At 50.3% G+C, this 18,339-nt stretch overlaps 1 protein-coding gene across 1 annotated transcript; it reads right to left on the reverse strand.

The window, feature by feature from the left end:
* Window positions 1–1,299: 1,299 nt before the first annotated feature.
* SEC61A1 (SEC61 translocon subunit alpha 1) lies at window positions 1,300–18,242 on the reverse strand. The gene is made up of 12 exons (XM_047841965.1): window positions 18,079–18,242; window positions 17,751–17,818; window positions 14,488–14,553; window positions 14,320–14,398; window positions 13,219–13,350; window positions 11,425–11,534; window positions 10,974–11,127; window positions 7,212–7,372; window positions 5,783–5,980; window positions 5,319–5,510; window positions 4,853–4,929; window positions 1,300–3,412 (listed from the first exon to the last, which is right to left on the reverse strand). The coding sequence occupies exons 1-12, from the start codon at window positions 18,083–18,085 to the stop codon at window positions 3,226–3,228; spliced, it is 1,431 nt and encodes a 476-aa protein (XP_047697921.1). The 5' UTR covers window positions 18,086–18,242; the 3' UTR covers window positions 1,300–3,225.
* Between the last annotated feature and the right edge of the window lie 97 nt (window positions 18,243–18,339).

Below are 18,339 nucleotides of genomic sequence, written 5' to 3' on the forward strand. Positions count from 1 at the left end.
CGGCTGCTCCAACATGGGCTCCGCTTGTTCGGCTCCCAGGTTGAGGCCGGTCTGGTCACAGGCCCAGCCAAATCGCCCAGGCAGCGAGAGAGGGTGCAGTGCCTCTCTGGGGGCGGGAGCTTCTCTGACTTGAGTTTCTGGATGTCACAGCCGGGGACCCTACCTGCTTGCCTGGCTCCCATCGGGGGTCTCAGCCCATTCCGGCAGCCAGCAGTCTGGAGGGAACACAGGGCAGGTTGGCCACACACCCCATCTTGGGCGCAGCCTCAGCCCAGCTCTGACAGGGGGCTTCTGCAGGGTCAGGCTCCAACACCTGTCCCTCCAGGGGTCCCAGAGGGACATCCTGCCCTGGCCCAAGCCCATCTCAGAAATCGGAAGTTCTCTGTTTTTTTTTTTTTTTTTTAAAGTAGGCTCCACATCCAGCGTGAAGCCCCATGTGGGGCTTGAACTCATGACCCAAAGATTAAGACCTGAGCTGGGATTGAGAGTTGGACACTTAACCGACTGAGCCACCCAGGTGCCCCAGAAATCAGTTTTCCAAGACAAAGTCTAAGGTTGTCCTTGGAACACTGAGGCTGGAGCCCAGCTAAGGAGAAAGGGTCCTGCCCACCGGTCACTCGAGAGTCACTGAGGCAGCACCAGGCCGGTGGTGGTGGCAGAGGGTTCGGGGTGAGGCACCGTCCAGGAGAAGCTTGTCAGCTTCAAAACCAGGCAGGCAAGTGGGAAGTTTTCCTTTCACATCACCCTGGGAACATGCGCTATTCTCCTCAGGGTGGAATCCCTCGGGAAGACTTCCCCACGCCCATCCCACGGGAGCAGTCATCATGTCGGCCCCCGCCATCCGCGTCATGCTGGGGTCCAGGACAGGGTGGAGACCCTCCTGGCTTAGCTACAGGTCCGGCTGATCAGTGGCTGGATGTATAGCGATGTCTGCCGTCACAGCCTAGGGCAACAGTACCCCTTGGCCTGGACAGGCCGGGAGGGCGCTGCGTGGGTACGGCGTGATGGGCTGCATTCACAGGGGTGACACCCGTCTACTCCCTCACTTCTGGGAGGACCCGGCACTTCACCCGTGTTTCTCTTCACCAAAACCCTGGGCGTGCAGCTGACACACCCCCAGGAGAAGCACGTTTCCCAGGGGCTACGCCCGCCCGGGGAGGGACTTCCGTCTAGTGGAGACTGGGGCACCCTGTGCAAAACCAGGACTCAACCACGCCTCACACACACCCGAAGGGCACCCAGCTCTTCTCTCGCCGGCCTTCCTGGGAACTGTAAACCAAGAGAACGTGACCAAGTGGCTTGTAAAAAGTTGGCTTTATTTGTCACTTATTCACCTTAACTCAGTTATGCCATTACGGCGTCCACAGTGACAGTCCCCTGGAAGCTGGGGTCGGCCCCCACCCACCATGATCATGGACCACAGAGCACGAGCCCCACGGGGCCCCACCCACGAGGCGGGCGCTCCCGGCGTTGCCACGCAGGGGTTCGCGCAGACTGTGTGTCGCGGGGAGGCATGGAGTCTCTGCTCAGGACTAGGTCTGACAAGGCCACGTGTGATATGGTGGTATGCCCTGGACTGGGGGTCGACAGACCTGCCGCGCCCATCCTGGTTCTGCCGCTGGCTTGCCGGGTGGCTTTAGGCAAGTCGCTTTTTGTCCCTCGGTCGGTTTGTTTCCTGGTTAGCGCTGCTAGTGAGGTCTCCTAGGACTCCGACTCAGACGGGCGCCGGCCCTGTCACCTCTGCTGAGTCATGACCATGGCTCTGTGCTTCGAAGGCCGCTGTGTGCCTGCTGCTGGTGGGGCGTCTCCTTCCGCAGGGCCCCAGGTGCTCCCTTTTTAGAACTGGGGCGTCTTCCGGTGAGAACCCCTCAGGGTTGCGGTGCCCGACTCTGCTGTCCCTGCTGCCAAGCACAGCCTGTCCCCTGAGGAGCCTTCCTAAAGGCCTCAGAAAAGGTTCCAATTCCTAAAATCTAGGTCCTCTGTTACTGCAAACAGAACTTAATTTAGACATAATTGTGAGTCTTTTCATTCCAAACACACTGGAGCCACTTACAAAAAAACAAAACAAAACGAAACCCAAACACCAAAAACCCGAAGCCCTCTGACCCGGATCTCATCATGGATCTGAGGCCCGAGTCCTCCTCTCTGCTGGGTGGTCCCGATGGAAGTCGACAGGAGACGGGTGGCATCTAGTCACTTACTTTACATGCATTTGGTCCCAGGCACAATTAAAAAAGTGCTAAAAACATGATAGGAAGTCCTCAGCCTGGAAGGCAGCGGTGCTGCGACAGCCAAGCTGCTGCCTTTCCACGTCTGTGTGCGTCTCCCTAGGGGTGAGCGGGAGGCCCGTCCGGCGACAACCAGAAGGACTGGACAGACACACATCACTCCAAGGGACCTCTATGCAACGTCCACCTGGCTTGGGTCAGCCACAACGCCATAAAAGCTGGTGACTCCTGGCCCCGCTCGATCAGGGGACACAAACCGACTACAGACAGACATGGTGGAGCCAAGCCGACTCTGTGCTTTTCAGCCTCAAAGCCCGACTAGAACAGTCAATGAGAAGAGCCAACAGGCACATGCAGAAAAATTAACAGACGGCCCAAGAGCGTCTTCTGGAAAATCCATCCGTTTCTTTTGGAAGAAGCTTGGTCCTAAAAAACTACTTACAAAAAAGGAAGACAATTGTGTCTTCCAGAAAAACAGTTTTAAGCCAGATATTCCCACCCCTGATTGTGAAAGGGACTCACTAGTGAGTCCTCCAGAAAACATGATTTGCTCTCAGCCTCGTGCCCTGTGGCCACGACGTAGACACTGCCACAGGGTTTGTGCTTCTAACCAACAGGACATTCCCTTGGTGGGGGAACAGCTCAGACCACTGCAGCCGCCTACGGCACTGAGCAGGTGCAAAGGTTACAACAAAAGTTACATGGACACTTGGGGACGGTCACTTACCACCCCCACCTCTGGCAGTCAGCTCAATAAAACCTCAGTTCTACCGTTCTTTCTGCCAATGCCAGAATAAAAAGCAAAATTTCAAACTGGAAAAATTCTAGCACTTTACAAAGTGGAATGAAAGAATATGAAATTCAAAACCATTATTAAACAAAAGTCCCGGTGCCGTAGCAGCACTCCCTGTGATGAGCACCCCACGGTGAGGTCTCGCTGTTCCCTTCCCCCACAATTCCGTGCACGGCCCCTCTCCCTGGTCCGGGGAGACAGGGCTCAGAACAGAAGGGCCCCCATGCTGCCGACCTCGCTCTGCTCCTTCACGAAGATTTCAAAGTACTGGTAGATGATCGTGACCGCGAGCAAGATCCCGGTTCCAGACCCGATGGCGCCCAGGAAGTCGGCCAGGACGGAGAGGGCCCCGATGCACAGCCCGCCGAAGGCTGCGGCGGTGGGGATGTACCTGGGGAGCAGGGGGGGCCGGTCAGCCACGTGGCACCATGCAGAGTCCCCCGGCCGGGCCATCCGACATGCCCACCTCTGATTCAAGACCCTGACTCCTTAGAGGCTACTCCACTACCTCCTTGAACCTTCACCTACGTCATGGCTTGTTGGTCTAGACTGGGGCTGTGCTGTCCAGTGAGTGCCGTGTATGGCTCGTGAAACGGGACTAGTCCAGATCGAGATGGTAAAGGCCTCACGTGAGGTTTTGAAGACAAGAACGTAAAATCTCAATATGCTTTTTCTTATGTTAACTGCAAGTTACAAAATGATATTCTGAACATAACTGGATTAAATAAAATATACCATGAAATTTCATTTCACCAGTTTCTTTTTAAGATATAGTCTACATACGACATTTTATTAGTTTCAGGTATATTCTTACTTTTTTCAGGTGGCCGCTAGAAAATTTAAAATTTCCCACGTGGCTTGCAACCTATTATGACTGAACAGTGACATCAATGCAGAGGGCTCAGAGATCTGCCCTGCTAGAGATCTGGAAACAATCCGAAACTTGCAGCACTGGCTTCCCCTGTGGTTGCTTCCTTTAGGTGAGGTGAGCAAGCTACCGGCCACAGGACAAACCTTGTCGGCCACCTCATTCTGTGAACGGTTTTCCAGGAACACAGCCTCCTTCATTCGTGTACTGTGCACGGCTGCTTCCCAGAGGCATTGGAAGAAGTAATAACTCACAACAGAGGCTAATGGCTTGAAAAGCTTGAGACACCCGTGCAGCCCCCAGAGACAGCTCACACTGTAACCGCCTGTCTATGAAGAGGGAGTGCAGACAGCACGGTGATGCCTAAGCACCCTAGGGGCCAGCCTGGAGCTTTCTCCAACCCCAAACGCCCACACCCTCCTCCTGCAGCTGGTTACCGAGCGCTGCAGCCAGCCTCTCCTCCACGTCCCCAAGTCCCTGCGGCACTCGGGACCCCGTGCCGCCATGCTCACCCAAACTCCCACAGCGGCCTCTCAGTCAGCCTCACCTCCCTCTGGTGGGTCTGCCTCCAGCGCTGAGCTTCCTGAAGGGACCCGGGGTGCTGCCCCTTCCCTGTGTGGCCTTGTTAGCCTCACCTCCACCTTGGCCCTCATCTGCACTCAGAGCATAAGCGGGGTTCCCGTGCCCCAGTGGCCAGCTCACTGTCCTGTGACGGTGGGGCCGTGTGCCGCTGCCTTGCTCCCTGGTGGCTCCTTCTCCGAGGAGAGGGGCTACACGCACTTACTTTTTCTATTTCCGGTCTCCAGCAGCTGGCAAGCTCACAGTTACAGACGCAGGGGTCTTTCCTATCCCATTACCCAAGGGTAAGAGTTAATAAACCCGAAATCCCTAAGCCTGATCAGGATGCTGAGTGTGTAAGGAAACCACAAACACAGAGTCTGGGGACCTGGGGCCAGCACTCACCGATTGAGCTCATGGACCATGGAAGTCTCTCGGTGGCCCCTCATCACCATCTGCTGCTCCTTTAGCTGCTTTGCAACCTGTGTGACGCCCACCAAAGAGACAACGTTAAACTCTAAACTTGAAATTGAAGGGAAGGCAGCAGTCTCCTGGCGGCACTCGGCCCTCACCGCTTTCCGTTTCCACCCCCCTCAGCGCTCACACGGGTAACCCTGACACCTGCTGCAAAGGCAAGTCCCACAGTTTGGCTCCAGCTTCCCAAACCGAGTGCTCATTTACTTTTGGGCTTTATCTCTGGCCATCAACGCTTCACAATTGCCCCGCAATAGGACAAGGGGTATGCAGGCATTCACAGACCGCTCTCTCAGGAAGAGGTGAGGAGTGGAGACTCTGTATGCCACTAAGGGGTGACGGCCACTGCTTCCCCATTTAACCGCTTGTCCAGCACCCTACTGTAACTTCTACTCACATCTTTGGCGGAGGAGCCCGAGACCTCAATCCAAGTTTTGGAGAAGAACGCACACGAGCCGAGCATGAACACTATGTACACCACGGCATGGACGGGGTCTTCTAGCACGGAGCCGAAAGACTCTGGAGGGGACAGGTAATAGCACAGGCCACCAACCGGATAAGCACGTGCGGGACCCCCGGAAGAAGTATCCTGGAAAGAATACGCGGAAAACCTATGGGTGCCACCTTGTCATACCTTAGCATCAAGACACAAATAGTTCCGAGCAGACGGAAGGCAGTTTTGCTCAAGTGCCCGCAGTGCGGTTCACGCACGGACAAGAAAATTTAACGCGCTGAATTTGTAAAAGGCACGATTAGGAAAAACCTCTGGGTGACATATTTGGTCAAGAGCAAGACACACGGACGCACACACTGCCACTTGCCACAGCACTGACACAGACTGCTTCGAGCAGCTGTACTTACAGACCAAGTGCCCAGGAGGCTGACCAGCAGGTTGCCACTGAAGCGGGCGGACAGCATCTGGGAGATGACGTACAGGTTGGACACGAGGGCGGACTGCAGGATGATGGGGATGTTGGAGGTGTAGAAGAGCTTGATAGGGTACGTGTTGTACTGGCCTCGGTACCGGGCCGACTTGATGGGCAGGTCCACGCGGAAGCCCTGAAGAGCCAAACAGAGCGAAATGGCCCTCAGAGCCTCATCCGGCCGGTTGCCCAGGACGGCCCGGCATGGCGCAGCCGGGGACAGCCTCGAGAGAGCCGGCCCGGAGCATGGGTTCCGGGGCTCTTGTGGCCCTGCCTTACCCGCCTCCCCACCTGGGGGCACCTGAACGGAAGGTTCCTAGAAACACTGGCGTAAACACGCACCAAACCCCAGCAGAGTGAAATAATCCCACTTTTGTCAAAAACCAAAGTCCAGCACGTCACATTCACCTCTCTGCAGGATTCAGAGAGAATCCAGAGAGACGTGCGCCTGAGTCCCAGGGGCGCCTCCCTCACCTGTGCTTTCTGTGGCCACCACGGCCTCTGCCTCACTCCCCACAACAGCCTTTTAGGACATTTCTGATCATAAACAGAAAAGCTAAGCTCTTCTAGGAATTCAGCCTCTCCCTCTGAAACCCCTGAGAAGAGAAAGGGTTTCTTTTCTATTGTTTTCACAAACTCCCAGTGCCTAGAACAGGGCTCAGAATACATACGATTTCAAATAAAATGTTCACACTCCAAGTGCAAGTAGTTGCCAAGCCCCCAATAAGTCCACTTGTTAGTAACGAGGCTTCTGAGTCTCAGCTGAAGGACCAGAACTGTTAAGCCCTCAGAAAAAGCATTTGCCTGGTTTAAATACCCTTTCGACTGCTTCCTCAACTGTTGTCCCTCCTTATCGATAAATACCAGAATACAAAGCAGCCAATCAAAAAATAAAAAGATTAACCTGACCCCCAGCAGTTCAAGTCCCTCGTGCAGACGCGTGTGACACAGACTGATAATTTGGAAGGTAAGAGGAAGGCCTTTTCCAAGATGAGGCTACTGCCTGCAATTACTACACAACCTTTGGGTAACACACAGACGAGGTTTTAGAGCTTGGTTACTTCTCATTTCCCCTGAACTAAGAACCTAAAGATAGATCTTCTCTGTCTGCTGACAGGCCCGACCCAAGGGAACACGATTTCAGGAGCGTTCTGCCTAAACTGTGTTTAGCGCAGTCAAGTTCTGACTCAGTGGGAGGAACCTGTGCCGCTCACATGGAACGCGTGCCCTTCAAACGCCATCTCATTTCAGTGCGACGCAATGGGATGTGCGCCACCCTGGGGTGTGGATGGGGGACACGCACACCAAGGCGCTCTGAAACTTAAATGCAGTCCATCAAAACTTGCCGTGGCCGGATCTAGACGCACCTGGAAATAGATCACCACTGCGAAGACGAAGATGGTGGCAATCAGATTCATGAGGTTGGGGAGATTCTGGCGGTAGAAGGCCTCTCGAAGGGCTCGGACCTTGTCAGTGCGTGTGGCCAGCAGATGGAACAGTGCGATGATGGCACCTTCGAATTCCATTCCTGTTGGCGAAGGAGAGGACGCATGTGGTAAAGAAACAAACCACCAACTAAATTTGGCTCTAAGGATCTTGGTAGCCAATAAGAGTAAGCCCTACCATTCGCAGTGCCTGCTCCTATAACCACAGGGAGAGAGTTCTCTCACACCTCTCTCATCCTGTAACCTGCAGAAATGGGCCATTCTACCTTTTGACTTAACTGATCTCAAGTCTTCGACATATAGGAGTCAATGGCTACCAGATGCCTGGCATGATGATCGATTACGAAATCACACCGGCAGGGTCTGCTGAACTCCCGCTGAAGGGGTCTCCACTGCAGAGTGGCCTCCCAACTGTCAGATCCTCCTCCTGGAGACGCCGGCAGCACGAGGAGCAGGCTGGCCCTGACAAGGCAGGGCTCGGACTCTGCTCCCTACACGGACGGCTGAGCGGAAAGGACCACACGTGTGCCTACCACATGGCGGATCCGAATCCGAGTTCACGCCTTACCCTGAGAGGGTGTGGAAGGAGGCAGCCCGGTCACAGGGCCAAGAAACCAAGGCCCCGAGGCAGACTGAGCTTACCCCGACACCGAAGGAAAAGAGCAAGCGTGGGCACCTGACCTGAGGAGCAGGCAGCACAGGGGCAAATGAGAGGGCCTGGGTGCACGGGGCAGCGGCAAGGCCTAGGGGTGTATACATTTTCAGGAAATTTACATAAACTGAACACACAAAAGCTAACGCCAGAAACGGGAGCATTGCATTACTGTGACTGACCACTGCTGACCCAGGACAGTCTAACTATCCTGTGACAGACGTCTGGCACTCATGCACAAAGCTAGTACCACATCCAGGCCACGGTCTCCGAGGACCGGTAGCGGATACTGGGAACAGTGGCATGTGGTGCGCCTTGGTCCTGTGCTGCGACAGCGTTTGCTCAAGTTTCTGACGCGTGGTGACTGGTGCCACACGTCGCGTCTCCCTCTGGCTTCTCCTGGACTGTTCTGAGACGACATTTTAGGTCAACCATCTAATGGGCATCACCACTGACCTTCTGGATGTAGCTTCTATGGAAGCAACACTTGTTCCCAACTGTCAGGAATTCCTCCCCTCACCCTATGATGCCGTCCTCAGTCATGTGACTGGCCCATCTTCCTAGGGCACAGAGTTCAGGGATCTTAAAGCTGGAGCCAGGACAAGCGCGTACTTCACAGAGGACACTCCAGCTGCCCAGGAAGGGGGAACACCCTCTGCCCTCTGTCAATACTGCCCCACCCCCACACCTCTGATCTCAACTCTGACTCCTCTCCCCCTTCTTCATTCTGCGCCAGCTGACCTGGAACACCGGCTACATTCCCACCTTAGGGCCTTTGTAGCTGCTCGTTCCCTCCACATGGGACATTCTTCCCCCACAGTCACGGGGCTCCCTCCCCTCTAAAGGACTTTGTTCCAACGGAGGGTTGGGAGGATGGACATGGTGGGGGTGGGGGAATCTTCTTGATCACCCAGACTAACCCTGCGACAACCTTCCTGGCATTTCCATCTTTTTCCTCTGCCTTGTTTTTCCCCAAGGTACCTGTCCCAACACCTAACCTACACAGTACTCGGCTCCCTTCATATTCCCAGTGCCTAGAACAGCGCCTGGTCCTTAATAGATGCCTGGCCAATACTTTCTCAGTGAAGGGTGATGCCAGGGTTAAGCTGTAGTTCTCCTAATTTTTAATACAATCATTTCTTAAAATTCGTTACCTGCTGAATCTCTGGGAACAAGACCGGGTTTCCAAGGGCGAAGTGTCACTTCGAGGGCACAGGCAGTTTTGTACCTTCATGGTCCCTGCTAATCCCATTTGTGCTGTCCCCACTTGCCCACGGAATGGTTATTCTCCCAGACCTGAGAGGGTCACCGTAAGTAACCTATTTCCATGTGCCCAACAGTTTCAGATGTGCCGCCATGCTGCCTTCTCAGTCCTGTGACCTCTGTGACCTGTGCCCTCCTCCAGGGTCCAGTCCTCATGAACCCCCTCTCCTGTTCCCTTCACCCCATGGCTCCCACGGTGACACTCACCGCCTACACACGTGGCTGTGGAGTGACCCTTCCTGGCTGCATCGTCTCTCCAGCTCGGTCCCAAAACTACCAGCTGACAGCATGACACTTTTATTTTAAAACCAGAAACAAACCCGACTTTGCTTCACAATTTTCCGTCACCCTTGAAAGAACCTCCATTGTCCCACCTCTTACATGCTGTTCTCCTCGTGCCCTCGCTCAATGTTTTCTACGACAGGTTGGCTCATCAAAGCTGAAGGACTGATTAGCTCCCTGGCTTTGCTCTCTGCCCGTCTCCCCCAGTCCAGGGTGAATCATTCCTTCCACACCCCAACTCTCAGTGCCTCATGGCCTGCTCCTGAATAGAGGGTGGCACAGTGGCCAGAAAGCCCTGGCTGGTGGCTTCTACTATCCCTTCACCGTCCTGCCTTTTCACACCCATTCCTGAAAAACCCTGACCTCCTTCCCACCTTCCAGCTTCTCCTAATCTGCCCTGAATTTCCTAAAATTCCGGGAAGTGCCCAGGGAGGAATCAAGTCTGCTCCTGTACTCCTGAGGCCCTTCTGACATTTCCTATGTCCAGTTACACTCTTTTCCTTGTAATCTATGGGATGCAAGTGGCCCTCATTTGTCCAGGGACCTACTTTCAGTCTCACAAATGAGACCATGTGGTCTCTGGAGGCCAGGGACTGTTTCCAGCAGTCAGTTCAAAGAAAAATACTCAAATATGCATGAATATTTTCTCATGGGACTCTCCCAAGTGAACAGCATATTTAGTGATGAAAAAAACTTGATTTTCCTTTTCTAGGAAGTTTCCTTTTCTAAACTTCCCTAAATGTTTAGAAGTTTTGTTAAAAACACTGCCTGTAACAAGATTTCCATTCTTTATAGGTATAACGTGGAACACCTATATGCAATATGCACCTACTTTGAGCCACATATCACTGAGTTCATGTTATTTCTCACTTAATCTTGGCACCCATGGCCACTTACTACTACCAGCAACAGCCAGGATTTAAACCCCGGTGAGCTCCAAGTTCAGACCTCTCTCACAAAACTGCCCTTTGCATGACCAAGTGCACTAGTTTAGTAATTTCATTTTTAAAAACGTATTCACTGTGAGCAACTACCAAGATACGTCAAGATGAATGTGTGTGGATGTGCTGTAACAACAGTAGAACTGGAAACAACCTCAGTGTCCATCAGAAAAAAACTGGTTATGACAAGTGTTGCTTTATCCTCGCAACAGAAGTCCACACTGTGCCAAGGAAAATGAGCCAGAGCTATTTATTCCAGCATGGCAAATGTCCATGAAACGCTCACATGAAAAAGGCAAATTACTTGTGTTTATGAGCACAAACCTATCTGTGTTTAAAAATTTCTACAGATAGAGGTTACTCTAAACCAAACCAAAGCAAACCAAACCAACGAAAACAACTCTGCAGATCCACAGAGAAAAATCAGAAGAGATGTACCTAAAACCGAAAATTTTTCCTTGGAAGCGGGGGGACTACTGTTTCCTGCTTTGCACACATTGGTACTTTTTACTGAACCCTATCCCCAGAGAAGGCCAGGGCTCTTACCTCGGCCGGTGTTCACAGTGGTGGGGCTGAACGCCTTCCACACAATGGTCTCGCAGATGTTAGTGGCAATGAAGAGGGAAATCCCAGAGCCCAGGCCATACCCTTTTTGCAGAAGTTCATCCAAAAGTAAGACAATTAAGCCAGCGACGAAGAGCTGTGAAAATTTAAAAAAGAAAAAAAAAAAATTAAAAATCCAAACAGACTACGCACTTCTGTTCTTCATGGGCATAGTTCTCTCCTTCTGCAGTAACGACCTTCCCTGATATAAATGCTAAAGGCAGAGTAGGCCTCGGAGAGTACAGACTTCCTCCGGTGAACTCAGAAAGGCCAACACAGGGGCTCCGGCTTCCTCTCCTGCTTATTTTAGGCATGCCTCAGATTTGTCACGTGGGAAGTCTAAGTGTGTGTGAGGGACTACTCCAAAGGGGGCATATGTCAGAGTAGCAATTACCTGGATGGTGATTAACAGGCAGATTCCAGCACCCATCTCAGAAGGGTCTCCGTACATTCCTGTCATCACATACACGATGGACTGGCCGATAGTAATGATCATGCCGAATACTGGAAATGAAAAGAAAACGGTGTTCAAAGTGGGAAATTGCATGGTCCAGGAGAGAACAGTTACTAAACACCAACTCTGTGCCAGGCACAGCGGAAGACAAAGGTGGAGAGGAAGAATATGGATACTGCCTGCAAGGAGATTGGTCCAGGAAACACTCAACAGCCCCATGGCCAAAGCACAAGGTAATTCAAATGCCTTCTAACAAAAGCACGCAGGCTCGTCAATTTCAGCTTCTCCTAAATTCACTTTCCTTTCAGTGAGGGCAGGAGAAAAGTTGAAACGTGACAAATCTAGTTCTTGATAAAAAGGTGTCAGGGAATCAGGGGAGATGACATCCAGAGACACCTGATTTGGTGATGGTGCTGACCTGAAGCACCCGAACTCAGGGTAGGTCGCTGGGGCTTGGGAGAGCTCCTTAACTGAAGTACATGCCCGGGCCTTCTCCAGGCTCATCTGGGTCTGAGTCCAAAACACTGAATATTAACTCTGGAATAAAGTGACCCCTTCCCAGTTTGTAGTTCATGTGTTTTTTAAGGAAAAACTTCACAGTGCCATCAATTTAGTTACCGGTTTCCTCTGCCACAAAGGTCTTCTGGCCTAAGACACTTTTCTTTTTGTATGCAGACGCGTTTGTTTCTTGTACCTCATGACACTCCATTGTTAGGCACAATGGAATCCATTTGTTTTTATTGGTTCCATGAAACCAAATGGGTTTGGGACTCAATTTCCCTTTTCTGCTTAGTTTGCACATAAAATACAATTTTATTTCAAAGTACCTATCAGATATAGTTTCCATTGGACTTTTTTAAAAGTGCCTAATAAAACTGAAGTCTTAAGACAGAAAAATTTCAAAAAATTGTCCAAGACTGAAGAGAAAACAGCTGGTTTGTACTTTTGAAAAATATTTATGTATATCCTTTTCAATCCTGATTTGTGTCTGAAACTGACATGTCCGAATTAGCTTAGTCTTTCTTGTTCAGTCACTTAACCTCCTAACTTAAGATCTGTAAAACATGCTGGTGTGGAAGAAATATGGCTGCAGAGGAAACTGTAAACGTCGTTTCCTAGTTAACACATTCCACTTCAGAGGCTGAATGTGGTTAATTCTGAGGCCCACTAACTGTTGCTAGTAACACGTTATTTGCCATAAAGCAAACACCAATATTCTGCTTACTTTTACAGATGAAAAAACTGAGACTTCAGAGCTGTCACCTAACTTTGTGCGAGGCCACAGAGCTAGGAAATAGCAGAGTTGGACTGAGAGGATCCTTTTCCCCTAAGTTCAATCCTTTCAAACTCCCAGAGGAAGGAAAACAACACTTGTAGAATAACTATTGTGTGCCAGGCACTGAGAGAGGTTTTACACACACTGTTCAACTGAATTCTTACAACAGCTCTGAAGTATCTCCTTCGAAGTGGTTAAGTGGTAAGGAAGAGTGAGACCTCCAAGCCCCACTCCTTCCACTTGATCACATGGTGTCTGGGGCCTGTGACATTGCTTTCCCCTGCCTCATCCCACCCATCCAAGTGCTCTCTCTCACTAACAAAGCCTAACAAGGTGGTGGGCCAAGGAGGTTACCTCGTACAAAAATACCTGTTGTTTTTTTTTTTTTGTAAACCTGTTTATAGAAAATTTGAATTCCCAACTACAGACATCTGAACATTACTCAAAATCTCACTTACGCTTTTGGGCTCCATTGAAGAGAGCTCGGTCTTTTGGGGTGTCACCGACTTCAATTATTTTGGCACCAGCCAAGAGCTGCATGATGAGGCCGGAGGTGACAATGGGAGAGATACCCAGCTCCATCAATGTGCCTTGAAGGAAGGGGGAGGCAAAACACAGCCAGTATGAGCTTGGAAAAGCAACCAATTATTAATAACTGAATGAACAAAATTTGACTGTGAACACCGTATACAATGTGTTTCAGTTTGCTAGTGGCAGTTAATTTCGAGAATAATCCCCCAATATCAATGATGAGAGTGTGATTCAATTCGTTCCATTCAGTCTGTCAGGCAACATCTTATTCTGTTTAGGAAGTCACGTGGCATTTAAACAGATGAATGCATCTGAATTCACCATAAACAGATTCATTCTGGCTTTACAGAGATAAGAAAGGTTCGTCTCTTCATCAGTTAATAAAAACAGGATAACATTCAAATAATTTCCAGAGTTTGGAAAGAAGGTCTGTACCACTGTATCTAGATGGGAATAAACGTCTACTTCCATTATGCTAAAATGAGCTACACTTCCAAGGAATTTGAACTTAATTTGAACTGTATTTAAAAAATGAATTAATCAAAAGCAGTATCAACATAAGTGTTCAAAATCCTCCCCCCATAGGTAATGGGTTCAAGTACACAAAACACCGTTATGTATTTTCTTTGACACATACATGTAACCTATACATACGAAAAAAAATGTTGCAGGGAAATAAATGACATATTCCAAAGAATGTTATCAAAACAGGAGAAAGACTGGTACAAATGTCGCCATTTCAGCTGTTTAAAACACATTCTAGTTCTTCCATGGTTTTTTATCCTCTACGACCTAGACTAATCTTGTTAGTACAGGTTTTGTGTTGCATTCAAATACAATTCCGAATGTGACATTAGGCCTCGGTGCGGAATTTGGCATTTGCTAAGGCTATTCAGCACAGCACGCCAACATTCTTCCCCAACGCTCTGAAGCCCTCTGAATTCCGCATAAAGCCAAAGCCTGTCATTTAACTGAGGGAGGCCAGGCAGGTCTACACTGCAGGGAAGTGCAGGTGGCCAGGGTCCTACCTCTGTTAGAGGCCAGAATCACTCTCATCCAATAGAAAGGGTCAGCTGAATCTGAAGACATGATTCCGAACAGGGGAATCTGGAAACAAGTGGAGAGAAGGAGTCAGCACACTTAGCCCCAGCCTGCTCTCATCCCCACTCCAATTCTGGGACGTGAGCTGTGCTTACCTGGCAGCATACTAAGAAGATAAAGAGGGTGATTGCGGTCCACAGCACTTTCTCCTTAAACTGAATCTGTAATGGAAGAAAATGAATTCAGGCAAGAAGGTATTTTCATAAGCAAATTAATAGAAGTGACCTCTACTCGGACCCCTTTCTTGGTTCACCAGACAAGTGAGCGCTGAACCCTCCAAACTACGTGCCAAACATAAAACATAAGCACGTGTACTGCATGCTTTCTACGTACAAGACACTTATACAGAGACCTTCAGATGTACTATCTCATTTGATCCTCTTACCACATGGCATTATTGTCTTTATCATATGAGAAAACGGAGTCTTAGGAAAGCTAATTTGTCCCAAATCCCACAGCTGAAGTGAGTTTGAGTGCAAAACCGTGCTCTTAACCACCAGCATTGACACTTTAGGATTAGACCCAAGATCAAAGACTGTTGCGACAGAAAGGGATTCCGAAACCAGACACGCCCTTACAACCAGTGAACAATCAATTCTCATTCGAAAAGCTTTTGTAATTGATAAAATCTTGCAATTCTGTAGGTAACTAATTTGCAATTTGTGATCGTTCAACAGTGTATTTGCTATGAATTAAGCGTAAAACAGTGTAATAAACAATACTGGGGGGAAGACACCTCTAACCTACTCACTGCCTACTAATGGCACCTATTTAAGACTTTTTCACATTTCCTTGGGTACACAGGTAGGACAGGTGACTATTAGGAATCATTTCATAGATAACTTGTAAGTATCATTAGAGAGTTTAGAACCCACCACCCCAAGGTCCCTCTGGTACAAAGTAGTGGCAGCTTTTCCAGGTGTTCTGCCTCTACAACTGCCTTCCCTAGTACTTGCTGCCTATACTGCAAGAAAGGTTTCAAAGGGCTTGAAAAACACCATAACTATTGCGTGAGCTGAGGATTCTGATAGGGAAAATACTTTGCGAGCAACAGTGTTAAGTGAACAGAATTGTGTTCTGAAAACCTACTTTTCAACCGGAGGGGAAGAGAAGTCAAGCCTAAGCGAGCTCCGAGTCAGAGTCTGGCTCTCTGGTCTGAACAGAAGCTGCGGTCTTCCTGGACTACCCCTTTTGGCAGGCCCCAACGAGGTCGCAGCACAAAGGTGATGGGCATACAGTGTCTCACGCTCCACATGAAGCTGAGCTGAATTCCCAGAACACTTCTTCCTCCTGAGAATGCTCCCCTGCCCACCTGGCACCTCGCTGCACCAAGAAATTAGGCCAAGGGAAGGCGACATCCCTTCAGGCTAACTAGGAATGCAACATGCTTGTACTGAAATGATTCTTTAAGGGAAAAAAAGAGTAGATAATTTTTAGAAGACTCCTCATTTTAAAAAAAAAAAAATTTTTTAACGTTTATTTATTTTTTTGAGACAGAGAGAGACAGAGCATGAACGGGGGAAGGTCAGAGAGAGGGAGACACAGAATCTGAAACAGGCTCCAGGCTCTGAGCTGTCCGCACAGAGCCCGACGCAGGGCTCGAACTCACGGACTGTGAGATCATGACCTGAGCCAAAGTCGGTCGCTCAACCAACTGAGCCACCCAGGTGCCCCGACTCCTCATTTCTTTTTTTTTTTTTAATTTTTTTTTTTAACGTTTATTTATTTTTGAGACAGAGAGAGACACAGCATGAACGGGGGAGGGGCAGAGAGAGAGGGAAACACAGAATCGGAAGCAGGCTCCAGGCTCTGAGCCATCAGCCCAGAGCCCGACGCGGGGCTCGAACTCGCGGACCACGAGATCGTGACCTGAGCCGAAGTCGGACGCTTAACCGAGTGAGCCACCGAGGTGCCCCGACTCCTCATTTCTTAATAACCAAGTCTCCTCTCCTGGACGCAGCCAAATTCAACAGCAAAACTTCAAAAGCACTTATCCCAGTCCTATCTACCTGACCTTTGAAACAGCCTCTTGAAACCCTGTCTCCTAGCCCACCCCACACACCCTCTATTGCAAAAGCCTCTAGACCACTCTCCTCTCTACCTACTTCCAGAGCAAGTTTCTAATCATCTGGCCCTTCCACTGCTCCCCACCATCTTTTATGTTCTAGCAATGTGGATCTATAGCTAACACCCTCCCACCTGCTCGTCTTCCTGGTCTTTGCACACCATATATTCCTTATGCCTGGAATTCCTTCTCCTCTCCTCAAAAAAACTTCTATTCTTCCACTAAAACCACCATCAGAAACCACATCTTCCACAGTTAATCCTTCCTGAGCCACTGCTACTCCTTGCATGTATTTCCACTGCTCCATCTACCACACTTAGTCACAAGGCCAAGGATGGACAGCTTTTAAGAGGTTTGTGAAGGGTAGGTCCGAAGCTTGTCGGCCTCCAGAGCCATACCCTTTCTACTAGGCCAGGAGGGTGGGGTGGAGGGGACACCTTTACATTCTGCCCCCTGAAGGCAGCACGCATATGGAGCACTCTTACACAAAATGATTAGAAGAAAAAAAAAAAAAAAAAAGGAGACTCCAAGAGTAAGTGTCCACGCTGCTGTCAATTACACACACATACACGTGAATGCATGAGCAACAGTCTGAAAAGAATCTAAAAACAAAAATATTTCACTATTCATTCTTTTCAATGCAAGAATCTAAATAAAACTGTCTCATTGTTTAACAGCTTTACTAACAGTGGCCACACTCGCTATCCTGGGCTGTTGCTGTGCAGGAGCAGAAATTCTGATAAAGGGTCTACATTTTTATCTTCTCTACATTTTATCTTTAACGTGTCTGCCGTAAAAAGTAGGGTTCCTAAAACGCCTTTCCCCCCCCTCAATGCTGTGACAGTCTACATACAAACTCATCTATATGGGGAAAAGAGACCGCTCTTAGCCTCTTTTAGCACATGCATACTAAGATCTTCTCCTAGGAAAACACCAACCATAAAGTGCTCCTGGTGGAGGTGAAGAAGGAAGGGTGGGTAACCCAGTCCGAATATCCTGAGGCTTTCGAGGCCTTATACATTCACAGCCGAGATCCCTTTTTGGGACAGAGCAAACCGAAGGCTTTGTTCCCTAGAGATGCTCCAAATAAAGCACGACTTGATTTCGGTGCAAACTCCCACACAACCCGGTCACCTTTCAACAAAGCTCAGGAGTACACACAACTACACTCCAGGAGGAAGGAACAGGAGACAGAGTTTCCATCTGGCGTGTTGAAGCCATTTTTAATTGTACTGTAAACTTCAAGCGCCCAGTTTCACGAAACCTTCTTTGACGGCGATACGGGGAACTTACCTTCCTCTCCGGCTTCTGAATTTCCGGCAGGATGACACAGAAGGGCTTGATGACTTCCAGAAATTTGACTTTGATGGGAGAAACAAAAGCAGAGTTAGGGCACGTAAAAACCTCCTGTGCTCCCTGGGGAAGCCTTCTGCCCAGCACGAGTTGGAGCAGGGACTAGGGGAGCAGACCGCGCGCGGGGACCACCGAGGGGGCCAGGGGACGCGGGCCTCGTTCTGAGGGGACCCGGGAGGGCCCGGGGGGTGGGCGCTCGCCCGGACCGGTGAGGGGAAGGGCGATCTGATCCTTCCCGGCTTTGCCGCGGCTGCCCCGAGGGACTCACTCGCCATGGCGGCGGCTGTTCAGGCTCCGGGTCCCGCTTCTGCTCCGCTCCACTCCGAGTGAGGTGACACTGCCCGCGGCCCAGCCCGCTACGGAGCGCAGCACCTTCGCCGAGAGACACGTCAGTGCTAGCACCGCGGCGAGCGGCGCGGCGCGGCGCGGGGCGGGGCCGGGGGCGGGTCGCAGGCCGCTTCCGCTTCCTGCCACGCGCCGTGGCGCCGCACCGCCTCCGCCAAGACCACAATTCCCGGCATACAGCGGG

The sequence above is a fragment of the Prionailurus viverrinus genome, chromosome A2 (genome assembly GCF_022837055.1).
Source record: "Prionailurus viverrinus isolate Anna chromosome A2, UM_Priviv_1.0, whole genome shotgun sequence".
In the NCBI taxonomy this organism is placed as follows: Eukaryota; Metazoa; Chordata; class Mammalia; order Carnivora; family Felidae; genus Prionailurus; species Prionailurus viverrinus.